The sequence below is a fragment of the Malus sylvestris genome, chromosome 15 (assembly GCF_916048215.2).
Source record: "Malus sylvestris chromosome 15, drMalSylv7.2, whole genome shotgun sequence".
Classification (NCBI taxonomy): domain Eukaryota; kingdom Viridiplantae; phylum Streptophyta; class Magnoliopsida; order Rosales; family Rosaceae; genus Malus; species Malus sylvestris.
Window position 1 is genome coordinate 535,001 of NC_062274.1, and position 16,202 is coordinate 551,202.

The 16,202-nt window shown below is 36.5% G+C and overlaps 2 protein-coding genes and 1 pseudogene across 2 annotated transcripts; all 3 read right to left on the reverse strand.

Annotated features, from left to right (window-relative positions):
• LOC126605737 (GDSL esterase/lipase EXL3-like) overlaps positions 1-3,911 on the reverse strand; it is a 4,658-nt pseudogene extending 747 nt beyond the window's left edge.
• A 367-nt stretch (positions 3,912-4,278) lies between these two features.
• LOC126603376 (GDSL esterase/lipase EXL3-like) lies at positions 4,279-6,286 on the reverse strand. The gene is made up of 5 exons (XM_050270200.1): positions 5,851-6,286; positions 5,440-5,570; positions 5,115-5,348; positions 4,769-5,024; positions 4,279-4,675 (listed from the first exon to the last, which is right to left on the reverse strand). Exons 1-5 carry the CDS (start codon positions 6,176-6,178, stop codon positions 4,485-4,487), a joined length of 1,140 nt encoding a protein of 379 aa, XP_050126157.1. The 5' UTR covers positions 6,179-6,286; the 3' UTR covers positions 4,279-4,484.
• Positions 6,287-12,249: 5,963 nt separating this feature from the next.
• Positions 12,250-15,509, reverse strand: LOC126603377 (GDSL esterase/lipase EXL3-like). Its single transcript, XM_050270201.1, has 5 exons — positions 15,097-15,509; positions 13,891-14,021; positions 13,236-13,469; positions 12,760-13,015; positions 12,250-12,574 (listed from the first exon to the last, which is right to left on the reverse strand). The coding sequence occupies exons 1-5, from the start codon at positions 15,368-15,370 to the stop codon at positions 12,381-12,383; spliced, it is 1,089 nt and encodes a 362-aa protein (XP_050126158.1). The 5' UTR covers positions 15,371-15,509; the 3' UTR covers positions 12,250-12,380.
• Between the last annotated feature and the right edge of the window lie 693 nt (positions 15,510-16,202).

Here is a 16,202-nt window from a genome sequence, read left to right on the forward strand (position 1 = left end):
TCATGTATAACAGTGTATTGATTATGCAGGTTGACCAAACTAACGATTGCTCATAAAACCGGATTTATGTCTAATTATTTCTTAATTAAAAGTTACCTTAAAGAAATCAGAAGCATGATTGAGCATGAGGTCAGTGTAAGAAGGAACATCATACTCTAACTTCCTAACACCGGCAACAAAGTAGGTATTAGCAATATCGTTGCTACTTGCTACCACAAAACATAGACTGTTGGCTAGGATGAAGTTTGCTCTCTCTTCTCCCACAATTCCTTTGAGCTTTCCTATGTACTCTTCAAATTGCCGCAGTTGATTAGACAGTGGTGTAACTGCCTAGTTAAATTTCACCAAGGAACCATTAGTAACGTAATTAGGTGTTAAGCTTGATAAGCATGAGAAACTTTCTAAAGTACTCGAAATACTGCCACATATATCATGATTTTACTAAAATTATAACACGTATATTTGTATGTTACTAAACGAGTGTAATAGTATATCACGTGACAAATGTTATGAACACACATAAAATTTCATTGATAAACATATGAGTAATGTCATGGAGACTAAATTTGAAGACAAAATTTATAAACTAAATTATGTGTCACCAATAGGAATGAGCACGTTTATCAACGCTTAAGTAATAAACCAATCAACAACTTTCATATCTATTAATTTTCAAATTTTATCTCTATAACATTATCTTACACATATTAATGAAAAGAAATATGCAAGTCGTGATACCACAATTTGGGCTGTTATAGGATCATATCCGGTGGCACCAACGGCAAAGCTGACACCTGTAAGCAGATCATTGGGATGTAGGTTTGGATCCAAATAGGCTGGCAGGAGCTCTTTAATGCCTAACTTTTCCACTGAAATAAACAACGCATAAAACCAAATCAAATGAAAGTTTAGTTAATTAACTTGCATTACGATCAAGATTGAAGAAACTGTACTGCCAGTTGCCACAACACTCACAAAACTAAAGGACCATTTTGTAAATTTCATATCATTGGTTTCACATTGTCGTTAAGTTAACCAACTTGAATTTGCTCTTGGACGGTCATATGAGATACGAGTTCTAACTTCTAAGGTTACATGGACAAGGGCTGCGTTTTATGAGGGCTTTCATTGGGCGTATATAAAGCCACTTGTAAGCTCTATATGAAGAAACGTTTAGCAAGTGCTTTTATGACCCATAATCACTTTTAATTTTGTCAGTCTTACTTTTTTTGTCAATAATATAAAAAACACTCTTAACCTTTCCATAAACAATCACAAACTTTGAAGTAGCCAGAGAAAGAAACACTAGGAGGGGACATAGCACAAAGCCCTGCTCAAAGGGTTAGCTCCGGAGATATAGTAACTCGAGATGATTTCAGTATGCTGCTAGACCAGTTGCAGAATTCAGGCAGTGAATTATATCTCAAAGCCTTGGAGCTCAAAATTTTCTAAGCGGCAGGATAGGGGGGGGGGTCAAATTGCTTAAATCAAAGGGGAAAAAGAAAGATAGGAAAGATGCCAAGTCCAGCCAGAGGCAATCTGCTGTCTGGAATCAAAGATTCTATGCAAAGATCCCTTATTTGCTTAATGTGATTCATTCTCAACACAACTTCTCACGTGTGACGAATTTACAAGCCTAACACGTGGACAATACAAATCGGAAGACAAGGGGCAAATGTGTCCATTTGGTTTCACATGTGGGACAACATACTCTGATACCATAAAAGAGGTTGCGATTCCAACATAAAGCAATTGACAATATAATAATGTCTCTTATTTCCCAACGTGGAATTCATTCTAAATAATATATACATATAAAGGATACGATAATGTTGATTGATTTGCAATTCCATTTACTTAAATATTTTATAAACTATAATGAAACTACTTTAATTAATATTGAATTTAAATGCGGACACGCTTTCTTGATCGGTTGAACTAACCGACATATGCAATAAATAAGTCAAACACTAGTATTGTATTGGAAGTGATGTACTGGACATTGGAAGTGATGTAGACGTGAGTTGCAGCTGTCACTTTTGGACATTAGAAGTGATGTAGACGTGAGTTGCAGCTGTCACTTTTGGACATTGGAAGTGATGTATTGCTTCTTCAACACACAATCACATGTGTGAGTTGCAGCTATCACTTTTCCTTTGTCCTTTAATTTGCTCCTTAATTCATGGTCTTGTGTTTTATTGAAACTTGTATGTAAGGTTAACTGGATTATTTTTTGGTTCTTTATATGACCTAATATCAGGCTTTGTCTATAGGCCTTTAAGCCACTCTCAAGCTCTATATAAGAACTTCTCCCTTGTACTTGTTTTCTCATGATGAATTATACAAATAGTTGAAACTAAAAAGTTAAATGTATTGCATATCAAGTGCTTTTATGGAAAAAGAAAAAAAAATATCAAGTGCTTAATTTATTCACTAAGAAAACCTAATTGTAGTATTAATTAGTATCATGTATCGTGAGAGTGAGAGTGAGAGTGAGAGTCAAACACAGCAAAAGCAGAAGCAGAAGCACAACCTATGAGGTCAGAGGGAACCTTTCCATTGGAATATCTCCCAGTAGATATTCCTCCTTCGAACTCCCTGCCGTAGGGAGGGAAATTACACCGAGCTGGCGTCTTCAGGTTGACGTTATTGTTCCCTGTATCGACGATGGAATCGCCAAACATAAACACAGCGGGAATCGTTGCATTGGGCGGCAGCTTAACGACATCACCTCCAACCGCTTGGTTTCCCAAAATCACCAGACCACAACAAACAAACAGAAAAAATCTCAATAATAATGTGGTCATCACTGAATACGACTGCAAATTTCTCTGTTTGGTTCTTCCCCAAGTAGCTGGGCTAGCTAATTGACCAAACTAAACCAAACAACGGAAAAGGATGAAGAGTGGGAGCCAACTTATGGGCCATGATTAGTTGCGAGTGCATTTATATTTATATTTATTATACATATAAAGGGTGCTGCATACAGCCCGTACTGTCATTTAGATCGATCGTCAGACACAACACATGCCTTGTTTAATGCAAATGCAATAATGGATATAGTAGGTGGTACCGTACGTAACTGCTAAATACAATTTTAAAATAATAATTAAAATCAGGCAAGAGAAGCCCAACAGTACAACGAAAGCCAAAACACAAGCAACCAACCAAAAAACAGACCGGAAGAACAGGGGGTAGAAGACCCGACACTCTAGTAAGCTCAATGTGTCCCCCCTTGCACCTCCCACACAAAATTAAGCCTGGCAAGGTAAATCATCCTTATTCAAAACATGCACTAGCGAAGATGGGGTCGTTCGACCCAAGATACATCACACATCTGCGCGACGCTAAATGATCCGCTGCCAAATTGGCTGATCTTGGAACCCAAGATCAGCGACAGCCCTGAAAGGCCTCCCCAAGCTTCAAACACTACTCTAAAATAGACAAGCCTCCCATCTGCCCTCAAAGATTGAACCCCGCATACATGAAATAGTTCCTTTGAGAATCAGATTCAACCACCACGAGTCAGATTCAAATAGAGACCCAACTCACAACCAGCCTGCAAAGCCAACGCTTCCGCACATCATAGAATGAATTAGAACAAGAACGAGAATCCCTTTTTCTCTATTTGTCAATTAATTGTTAATCTTTTTTTATTTGATGACAGGTCGCACATGGCATATAAAGTTAATTAACTAAATTTACAATTTCATAAGAAAGCCAGGTTCGGACCTCTTCAACCTTGACACGACGATCGAATCAGACCTCGAGCGGTGAATCCGGGCGAGAATCAGTCGAAGTAGAAGAGAGACTGTGGGTGGTTGAGCTTGTCGGGGAATCTTCCCTCTCTCTTTCTCCCGCCACTACGTCTTTCATTATTCCTAGCTTCAACAATCATCGCCGTTGGGATCCCTGCGAGTGGGATTTCGCACTTATCCAGATGAGAAAACGACTCCCAAATCACAAAACAAGCCAAACCCAGATAAAAAAACCAAAGAAATTAAAATGGATTCGTAAAAGTTTGTGTCTTTGATAAAGCCTAAAGTGGGAAAAGAGCCATGAAATTGCAGATGGTTTCGTTAAAGATTGTCTTTGGTAAAGCGTAAAGTGGGAAAGAAAAGCCATGAAATTGCACCAACTCTGCTAAATCATAAGGGAGCGACGATGAGGACGGACAAAATGAGGTAAGGAGAGTCTTATTTTAACTAAATAAATTATTATATGAACATAATATGCTTTTTATTCTCTTAACATAATCATAACAATTTCATATAAAAATTTACCAAATACTCAAACACTTTTTTATTAGTTAAAAACACTTCTACAAAAAAAACAATAACCAAACATTTAATTATTTTACAATTGTTTATTCTCACACCACAGTAAAAGCATTTCTTATTAAACTACTTTATTTTACAACGGCACAACAGGTAACAGCACAACAGATAGAATTTTTTTTAATTTTAAATAACATCAATACTTGCTTAGAAGAAGCGGCTGGAATAATTGTCGAGCATCTGCTTCACAATGATCTTGTACGCTGTTTCGGTTGGATGGTAGCTGTCCCAGAAAACATAGTTAGAGTCATCTGTGCAGACCTGTTGGAGCTGATTGCACAGTTTTGTTACTTCAATAAGGCCAGTACCACAACACCCTTTATTCGCAACTTCAAACCCTGCCGGCATGGATCGACACAAACATATAAATCTTTACTAATTTATAAGAAATGTAATGGAGCTACCTAGGCAGAGTAAATGAAACATTGTACCGTATTTAGCGGGATTTTTTATGATATCGAGTAGCGGATTATAGATGTCAATGTAGACCACTCTCGAGTTTGGTAGGTTTTTATTAAGGCGATCCATCTCCACATTGAGCTTGGAATTGAACAGCTGACATGCTTGGTTTTGTCTTTCGTCACAATCTCTTTCTATGCCTCCATTTATCGTTCGTTGAGATGGTACACATCCGATAGGTGGTGCACTTAGTACGCCTATTCTTCGTACCCCCAATCCATACAAGTCCTACAAAATTCATAACTTTGCTATATCAATTAAATAGTGAAAAGATGCACATTTTTCATTTTTAGCAATTTGTATCACGAAAATACGCACCTTGACGAAATCAGAGGCATGTTTGAGCATGAAGTCGGTGTAAGAAGGAACGTCATACTCCAATCTCCTAGCACCGGTAAGAAAATAGGTATTAGAAATATCGTTGCTGCCAGCTACCACAAAAATCAGACTGTTTTTTATAATGAAGTTTGTTTTCTCCTCTCCAACAATTCCTTTCAGCTTTTCTATGTACTCCTTGAACTGTTTCATTTGGTCGGATAGCGATGCAACTACCTACACAATCGAATTCCAGAATTAATGAAGGAGGAAAAAATAAAATTAACAAAAGAATAAAGGATTAGAGCTTTAAATATATAGGTCATACCCCGAGTTTTGCTGTCAATGGATCATAACCTGCAGCACCGTTAGCTATGACAACACCGGTAAGGAGGTCATTAGGCTGCAGGGTTGGATCCAAATATGCCGGCAACAGCTCCTTGATTCCGAATGCTTCCACTGGACATGAAAAAAAAATCGTAACATAGAGGAGGGTTAATTGAACATTTTATTGTATAAGAGAATATTTCGGAATATTTGGGACAAAATTAGAGATAAAAAGTATTATATTCTCGGATTTTTCACAAAAAACTAGGAGTTAGCGCACAGTTTTTTATCGGTTTTACGAAGTTCTACAAAAGCAAAGCCAGAATGGCTACTAGTTAGTAATCTTTTATTAGTGTTTAATGGTGGTGATGATGATGACGACGATGATTGAGATGATGATCGTGATGACAACCTATGAAGTCTGAGGGAACCCTTCCATTGGAATATCTGCCGGTTGGCATTCCTCCCTTGAGGTCTTTTCCATAGGGTAAGAAATTGCAGCGTGCAAATGTCACGAAGTTTTTGTTGTTGTTGCCGGTATCAACAATTGAATCTCCGAATACAATAACAGCCGGGATAGTCACATTCTCCGGTAGCTTGACTGTTGCGGCTGCCTCAGTAACGTTACTCATACTAATAATATTGCACAAGAAAATCACGAAAATTACATATGACGACTGCATCTGCAGCCTGATCAGTTTAGGAATAAACAGACCTAGTCCTCCTGCATCTGCATGCATTCTGGACAATTAAATCCCCAAGTTGTAGGTACACAAAAATAAATGATCGAAAAGATATGAGCATAAACTTGTGGGTCTTTAATTTCCGATTGTGAATTTATATTAGTTTTCGATTGTTTCTTGTGAATTTAATCAATTTATATGTGATTGTTTATTGTGTTTGTTGTGAATTTATATTAGTTTCCGATTGTTTGTGGTTAATTTTATATGATTGGCTGTTGTGTTTGTTGTAAATTTATACACAAAAAAAGTTCAGCTTGCCCGCATCCCTCTTATAAACCATTTTATACACAAAGACAGTTGAGGTTGCCCGCATCCCTCTTATAAACCCTTTTATACACAAAGAAAGTTGGGCTACATCCCTCTTATAAGTCTTTGCATGTTTGGTCTCACACATCATGTCGTCATTAGGTTTCATACGTGAGCTAACATGCTCTGTTCCACCATTAAACTAATTGACGGTATGAGGAGTAGTTCAATCTCTTATATGATTTAATCTCACACCAATGTGAAATTGTTTCCTCACATCCTCACAATATATACGTATAGATCGAGTCATAGATTTTTCTCAAGCAAGCTTCCGTTGATGGCGTCCATTTATTAACAACGCAAATAAATAGTTATTAGTTGTTTTAACTTTTTTCAACATGCAATAATTAATTTAGGTGGCTTAATAGGTTCTCCATACTGATAAAGAACTAATAAGATAAAAAATTTATTTTCTCCCCTTTAGATTTTCTACATTAGAAAACAATTTTAGTGAAAGTTTCGACAAATGTCTCATGCATAGTTCATGCATAATGTCATTTTATTTTATTTTAAAATATACGATTCTAATATGAATAAGAGAAAGCAGGCTTTAATTAGGCTATGTTTTGAGTGAAATACAAATGAGGAAGACATAAAGCTAAACTTCGTTGATGGAAATAACATATATAGCAAGTAACACGATAGGGGAACTCCATTTACAAAGAAAACATATGATAAAAATCATCTAAAATAATAGTTGGTAGAAGTAGAAAGATCATGAATATAAGAAAACGTTGCTCATGAAAACGTTGGACTGGACCACCAGTAATATGGATCGTGATCTGCACAAAAAGTTAGCTAAGGCATTGGCTACACAGTTGCCCTCGCAAAAAATATGGAAACAAAAACATGCATATGCCTAACCGGCCACAAGCAATTGCTCCAATCAACATGCAAATACCAAGGAGTAATAGAACTAGAAGAGTTTACGTAGTGAATCACCATAGTTGAGTCTGTCTCCAACCAAATGTGATTAACTTTCAAGTTCCAATGAAATTTAGGTCAAGTGAGAAAAAAAACTACTTTACAAAGTTGTAGCGCTTGTTTATAAGTGCTAATAAAGTGACTAAAAACGCTTTTAATAAAAATGTTGTTTAGACCAATTATGAGTAAAAATACAAGTGAAACCTCAAAAAGCAGTTGAAGTGCTTCTTACGCAATTTGGTTAAGAAACGATTGAGTTACGAAGCTTTGAAAATTGCCCAAAAAGTTTTTAACGGAAGGACCATTTGTGATGTGTTTGATCAATGTCAGGGACCATTTCTATTGATTTTCAATGTCAGGGACCAAAATGATGTGTTTGATCAATGTCAGGGACTATTTGTGATAAAAACCCTTAAACTAATGCTATTTTACGTGTTGATGGCCGTCTAATCAACTAGAGCAACTCCACCCATGTGGGTTGCTTGGGGGACAGTGGAGAAGAAGGGGCCGGAGGCCCGGTGGAGAGAGGTCCAGCCGTGTGGAGGCCGAGCGACGGTGGGAGCCCAAGCGAATGGGGGTGGGGAGTCGACGGGCCTGTGGCCCCAGGGCTTTGCAATTTTTTATTTTTTTTTGTGTCAGAGAGAGAGAGAGAGAGAGAGAGAGAGAGGGGGACCGGAGCTTTAGCAATTTTTTATTATTTAAACAAACAAAAAAAACTATTATTTTAATTGCGTATTGTCAGGGGGAAGGGTTACAAGGGTGGAGATGTAAATGGTAATTATTGTTCATTAATGGTAGTTACTATTCATTTAAGGCAGTTATTGTTCAATATGGTGGATTGAATAGTGGATTGCCAGGGGGAGGGCTCCATGGGTGGAGTTGCTCTTACTTGATGCTTAACAACCACCACGGCCGCTCTTAATTGCTTGATGTGGAAGTTGTTTGGCGGGGGATCGTACCCTCTTGATATACAGTGGAGAATTCATAAATATCAAATCAATCAATGTTGAGCGTATTTCTTAATTATCGAGGTGGATTGTCTACCTTTCTATTTCTATGCTCTTCATATTAATTTTTATATTAATTTTTTTTATAAAAATAATAAAATAAAAAGTAATAGAAATATAAAATGTTAACATGGCTTAATCGTGATCACACAAAACAGGAGAAGATAGAAAGAGTATGAAAATGGAAGGACAGACAATCCACCTCTCTTAATTATAAACTCTACTTTAAGGATACACGAATTATGGGGCATGCAGGGCATCTGCTTGTAAATTTCGTGATGTGGCTCTGCATGTGAATATGATGCAGTTGGAAGTTGACTTATAAATGAGGATGGTTAGATTATTTGACACGTTCCAATTCTAATATTCTCCGAACATCAAGATAGGCATGTGCTAGCCGACACCCGAGGGTAACGAAAGTCATTTATTGAATGCAAATGTTGATAACAAGAATAAATAAGACTTATAAATTTAGGAATGTGTTTAGAATATATAACTAACTAGAAAACTAAAAGAAATAATATAAAATTTAATGAACAAAGTAATGGGTCCTACACCGAGATGACTCGAAAATGCAAATGCATAAGTGCCTTGATGCTGGGATTGTACGCCTCGATTCTAAGTCATGAGGGGGCGCAAAACAAACATGAGTGGACCAAGTTGATATATATATATATATATATATATAATATTGAAACAGTTATCAACATACTAACTCACAAAGTTTTATGAAAACTAATAGCATAATAAGTGGTAGATTTTCCGAAAACCCTAGCATGCCATAAAACATCTCATAAAACATATTTCATATGTAGTGTGCTAACTAGTGGTATCATAATCGCCCAAAGGCAGAACATAGAACATTTCCTTCACAAGTATCAATCGCTCGCGGGTTCCTACAGCACCCACCTGAAGGCATATATAGTATCAATCGTCCGAAAGCTCCTACAACACCCACCCAAAGGCATATATAGTATCAACGGCCCGAATGCTCCTACAGCACCCACCTGAAGGCATATATAATATCAATCGCCTGAAGGCTCTTACAACACTCACCCGAAGACATATATATAGTGATCACTAGATACGCACAAGACCATTGAACATAGTCTTTCCAACATAGGTGTATGTGTGTGTGTGTGTGTGTGTGTGTGTGTGTGTGTGTGTGTGTGTGTGTGTGTGTATATATATCTCTCTCACTCTCTCTCTCACACAAAAACATCTTCATAGTATAAAGTCATCCATCATCTATACTATAAAGAAGTGTTATAAAAACATGTTCTAAATAGTATATGGTCATCCATCAGATATCCTACAAGAACATGGGTTCGATAGAAAATATGGTATTCCAAAATAAGCTCAGTATAGCATGATAATAAATTTCTCATAAAACGTTTCATAAAACGTAATCATTAAATCATGTTTTTCATGTATGCATTTCTACTATTAAAACATGCATTTTAGAAGGGGCCCACTCACATATACTTTGTTGTCAAAGAGCCACACAAACTAGCGAAGACGAAATCGTCACAATATATGCACCTAAACACATAAAGAGACCAATTAATAAAACTATATTATAACAATTGAATTTGGGAAAACGGATTTAGGATGTCGAATTACCCTAAGAATGGTCCCGGGTAAATTTCATAAAAGTCAACACAATGAATATTCCAAAGAATATTCCCTAATGAAATATTCCCCATCAAGGGTTTGGGCCTGTTAGGGTTTAGGGTTTGAAAGGTTAAAGGGTTTAGTGGGCCGAAGGCCCTATATTAAAAGGGTTGGACTTTAAGAGTTTAGGTTTAGTTTCAAACAAATAAAACAAATAAATAAATAAAAGGGGTTCGGGCTTTGGGGGTCACGGGCCTAAGGCCCGAGTTCTAAATGGCCCAAAGGCCTAAGTGACAAAGGGTTAAGGGTTTAGGCTAAAAGGGTTGGGCCTAAATTCAGATTTAGGTTTGGGTTTAAATAGGTTTTGGGTTTGGGCTTGGGTTACAAGGGCCCAAGGTTTAGGCTAGGTTTCTGATTCTGAGTCGGGTTTGACCCGTTTAACTTGTGGATCGTCGGACTCCAAGAAGGTCATATTTCGGCTGGAAAATTAGACAAAATTTAAACGTTCATAACTTTGTCAATACTTAATGAAATCAAGTGATTCAAAAATGAAAATCATAGTTCTTGACGAGACGAAGAGAATGGTACCTCGCATGACATCTAACCCTCTGTGGTTTGGTCGGAAAAAGCTCGAAATCCACAGAGGTCGCCGGAAACTAGGTAAGATTCAAATGAATATAACTTCTTCAATACTCAGCGAAATTGGGTGAAACCAAAAGGAAAGTTGTAGTATTCAGCGAGACAAAAATATTGATACCTTGCACGCCGGCCAACTCACCGTGGTTTAGCCAGAAATTGGCTGGAAATCGTCGGACTCATCGATAAAACTGGAAAAACACCTCCCCGAGTTGTTCTGCGTCCAACCAATGTACACAAACATCAAACCTTAAAACACACCCCACAAGGTTTTAGAGTCTTACCCTTGGCCGTAGACGACAGAACATGTCGGGGAAGGTTGCACAGTGACGGGAGGGAGGGGTTCCTCCATCGATCCTGGGTTTGTGGGACTCGCAAAGGATATGGGGAAGCGGTGAGGTCGTCATGTTGTGTGAGTGTGCATGAGTGTATATGTGTATGGGAGCTCGGGGAAGAGAGAGCACATAGAGAGGGAGAACGGGAAAGTGAGGAGAGAAGGAGAAGACTGAGAGAGATGAGAGATGAGAGGCTTAGGGGACAAATATCATGGGGTGGGTCCCCTGGGCTCACTTATTAAGATCCAAAAATAATTTTTTAAAATAAAAACCCAAAACTTAGTAAAATTATAAACTAAATTTGGGAAAGGGGTTTTACATTACTAATGTATTATAATGGTCGAGATGAAGCGAAATGCGAAAAAATGCTTAAGTTATGTTATCGAATTAGACGTTGGGGAGCTATGATGGAGAAGCAAACTCTTTTTATCTTTCCTGTTTTTTGAAGGGTGATTTTATTCTAACCCAATTAACTAAGAGATTTGGGATCAAATTCTATATTTGTGTTCATATATGTGTTTGGCTAAAGTGAAATTCAAATATATATATGAGATTTGAGTTCAAGGTGAAGCTCGTGCCAACAAGTAAAAATGTTATTCAACTAAAAAAAATATTATTTATTTGAGTCCAATCATCTCTAATGCACATACCTAAATTAATATTTTCTCATCCAATGCAAAAACTTGAATCTTAAAATCCAAAATATAAATATATATAACTAAGAATATAGTCATTGCATAGGTGAAATTTAAAAACTTTAAACCCATTTTTGAATTCAAACATGATAATATAGGTTTAAAATGAGTTGTTTCATTGTCCCCTCTTAATGTAGATAATATCGGTTGTTAAAAAAAACTGAGTTGTTTCATTGTAGATTCTCTAAGCTATAACCTCCTCTCATATTGAAAACGTGAATATGATCACATTGGCTAAAGTGAACGTGTTATCACATGTATAATAGAGTTTGATTTTCTCCTGTTTAAATTAATTAAAAGTTAAATAACGCACCATGTAAAACAAATGCAGAAACTCAAAATCCTATACGTGAAATGAAAATCGATTAATTGGAGCCGTCCATGTCCATTCATGTTTCCTTTTCAAGCCAATCTGAATTTTCTTTCAATTACTCTGTCATCTACTAAACATGCAATCAGTACATAACATCATCCACGCCCGCCCACCTTCTGTAACTCATTATTTCTAACAACTCTTGATACAACGATGTGTGCTTGAACGTGAAACTCAATGAAAACAAATGAATTAATTAACTTTAACTAATTTCAATAATTTTGTCTAATCAGTGTTCAAATACTGGATAATCATGTTTCATAATTCCGTACAATTTGCTTAATTTAATTATTACTTGTTTCTGTGTGATCACACCAAGTGGGGGAGATATTTTGTTATGAGTTCGTCGACGATGATTTTGTAGGCGCCCTCAGTCGGGTGGTAGCTGTCCCAAAATAGATAATGAGAGTCATCCGTACACGTCTCTGGCTCGAATCGATTGCACAGAATGGACACCTCCAGCTTCCCACTCCCGCAACACCCTTTGTTCGAAACTTCAAATCCTAATGCAAATTCAACACAAAATTCGTTAGTCTTTGAGATGTCGTCAAAGAGCGTGTTTGAGATTGCTTTCGTAAAAAACATGTATGCTCATAAATTTTTCTGTTAGAAATACTTTCATTACAAATGCACTGAAATTATGAATACAAATCCAAGCACTTCCTAAAAGATAGGGTTGAGGTTTTACCGTAATTAGTAGGGTTGATGATCATATCCAAAAGTGGGTTGTAGATGTCGACGTAAATCAGCATCGAGTTAGGTAGGTTATTCTTGAGGTCGTCCAGCTCAGCAGAGAGCTTAGAGTTAAAGAGCATGGCTGCTTGGTTTGGTTTGTCTGCACAATCTCTTTCCACGCCTCCTCCTAAAGTCCTCTGAGATGGCAGACACCCAATAGGTGGTGCACTGAAAACACCAATTCTTCGTGCCCCCAATGCATACAATCCCTTCAAATACGAACAAGGTATCACACATCCAAAATGCAAATTACAAAACAACACTTTACAAACTTGATCACATATAACAAAATGAAACAAAATTATTGAAATATAAACACGTGATATAATCAGTTCACGTATAACAGTGTATTGATTATGCAGGTTGACCAAACTAATGATTGCTCATAAAACCGGATTTATGTCTAATTATTTCTTAATTAAAAGTTACCTTAAAGAAATCAGAAGCTTGATTGAGCATGAGGTCAGTGTAAGAAGGAACATCATACTCTAACTTCCTAACGCCGGCAACAAAGTAGGTATTAGCAATATCGTTGCTACTTGCTACCACAAAACATAGACTGTTGGCTAGGATGAAGTTTGCTCTCTCTTCTCCCACAATTCCTTTGAGCTTTCCTATGTACTCTTCAAATTGCCGCAGTTGATCGAACAATGGTGTAACTGCCTATTTAAATTTCACCAAGGAATCATTAGTAACGTAATTAGATGTTAAGCTTGATAAGCATGAGAAACTTTCTAAAGTACTCGAAATACTGCCACATATATCATGATTCTACTAAAATTATAACACGTATATTTGTATGTTACTAAACGAGTGTAATAGTATATCACGTGACAAATGTTATGAACCCACATAAAATTTCATTGATAAACATATGAGTAATGCTATGGAGACTAAATTTGAAGACAAAATTTATAAACTAAATGATGTGTCACCAATAGGAATGAGCACGTTTATCAACGCTTAAGTAATAAACCAATCAACAACTTTCATATATATTAATTTTTAAATTTTATCTGCAAATTTAATCTCTATAACATTATTGTACACATACTAATGAAAAGAAATATGCAAGTCGTGATACCACAATTTGGGCTGTCATAGGATCATATCCGGTGGCACCAACAGCAAAGCTGACACCTGTAAGCAGATCATTGGGCTGTAGGTTTGGATCCAAATAGGCTGGCAGGAGCTCTTTAATACCTAACTTTTCCACTGAAATAAACAACGCATAAAACCAAATCAAATGAAAGTTTAGTTAATTAACTTGCATTACGATCAAGATTGAAGAAACTGTACTGCCAGTTGCCACAACACTCACAAAACTAAAGGACCATTTTGTAAATTTCATATCATTGGTTTCACATTGTCGTTAAGTTAACCAACTTGAATTTGCTCTTGGACGGTCATACGAGATACGAGTTCTAACTTCTAAGGTTACATGGACAAGGGCTGCGTTTTATGAGGGCTTTCATTGGGCGTATATAAAGCCACTTGTAAGCTCTATATGAAGAAACGTCTAGCAAGTGCTTTTATGACCCATAATCACTTTTAATTTTGTCAGTCTTACTTTTTTTGTCAATAATATAAAAAACACTCTTAACCATTCCATAAACAATCACAAACTTTGAAGTAGTCAGAGAAAGAAACACTAGGAGGGCGAGGCAATCTGCTGTCTGGAATCAAAGATTCTATGCAAAGATCCCTTATTTGCTCAATGTGATTCATTCTCACAACTTTTTACGTGTGACGAATTTATAAACCTAACACGTGAACAACACAAATCGGACGACAGGGAGCGTATGTGTCCATTTAGCTTCACATGTGGGACCACATACTTTGATACCATAAAAGAGGTTGAGATTCTACCATAAAGCAATTGACAATATAAAAAATAACTCAAGCACTTATAAACACATGTAATATCTCTTATTTCCCGATGTGGAATTCATTCTAAATAATATCTACATATAAAGGATACGATAATGTTGATTGATTTGCAATTCCATTTACTTAAATATTTTATAAACAATATTGAAACTACTTTAATTAATATTGAATTTAAATGCAGACACGCTTTCTTGATCGGTTGAACTAACCGACATATGCAATAAATAAGTCAAACACTAGTATTGCGTATCAAGTGCTTTTATGGAAAAAGAAAAAAAAATTTATCAAGTGCTTAATTTATTCACTAAGAAAACCGAATTGTAGTATTAATTAGTATCATGTATCGTGTGAGAGTGAGAGTGAGAGTCAAACACAGCAAAAGCAGAAGCAGAAGCACAACCTATGAGGTCAGAGGGAACCTTTCCATTGGAATATCTCCCAGTAGATATTCCTCCTTCGAACTCCCTGCCGTAGGGAGGGAAATTGCACCGAGCTGGCGTCTTCAAGTTGACGTTATTGTTCCCTGTATCGACGATGGAATCGCCAAACATAAACACAGCGGGAATCGTTGCATTGGGTGGCAGCTTAACGACATCACCTCCAACCGCTTGGTTTCCCAAAATCACCAGACCACAACAAACAAACAGAAAAAATCTCAATAATAATGTGGTCATCACTGAATACGACTGCAAATTTCTCTGTTTGGTTCTTCCCAAAGTAGCCGGGCTAGCTAGTTGACTAAACTAAACCAAACAACGGAAAAGGATGAAGAGAGGGAGCCAACTTATGGGCCCTGATTGGTTACTTGCGAGTGCATTTATATTTATATTTATTGGATTTGGATCCTTTCTTAGGCAATTGGCCGACGTTCTCTGCCCAGTGTTTTTTTACTGTTGAATTTTTATTTAATGGTTGTAATTATTATAACTTCTAAAGAACTCTGTTTGTAATATCTAACGGTCCACAAACACTGATCAAGAGGATCCCAACTAGCTAACTCGGAGACGATCCAAACCCATATTTATTATACATATAAAGGGAGCTGCAGAGAGCCCGTACTGTCATTTAGATCGATCGTCAGACACAAGACATGCCTTGTTTAATGCAAATGCAATAATGCATATAGTAGGTGGTAGCGTACGTAACTACTAAATACAATTTTAAAATAATAATTAAAAGGAAAAATTAGTATCCGGTCCCTAGTTCTTACTGTTCATTGACTAAGACCTTATTAGTTCTCAAATTTTGATTCAAGTCCCTAGCATTAATGTGATAATGAATTTACATGTTTATTATATAATTTTTTAATATAAAAATTAGTAATTAATTTAGGGTTTAATACTCACACCTCTATTAAACTTCTAATTAATTTTCAATTCAAACATTTCCAAAATAATAAAAAAATTAAATTAAATTAAGTTTGTACCTATTAGTTTTTTTTTTATATATAAAAAGATTCTCAATTTTTTAATCTTAAATGTACCCATTCTCAAATATATCAAAAAT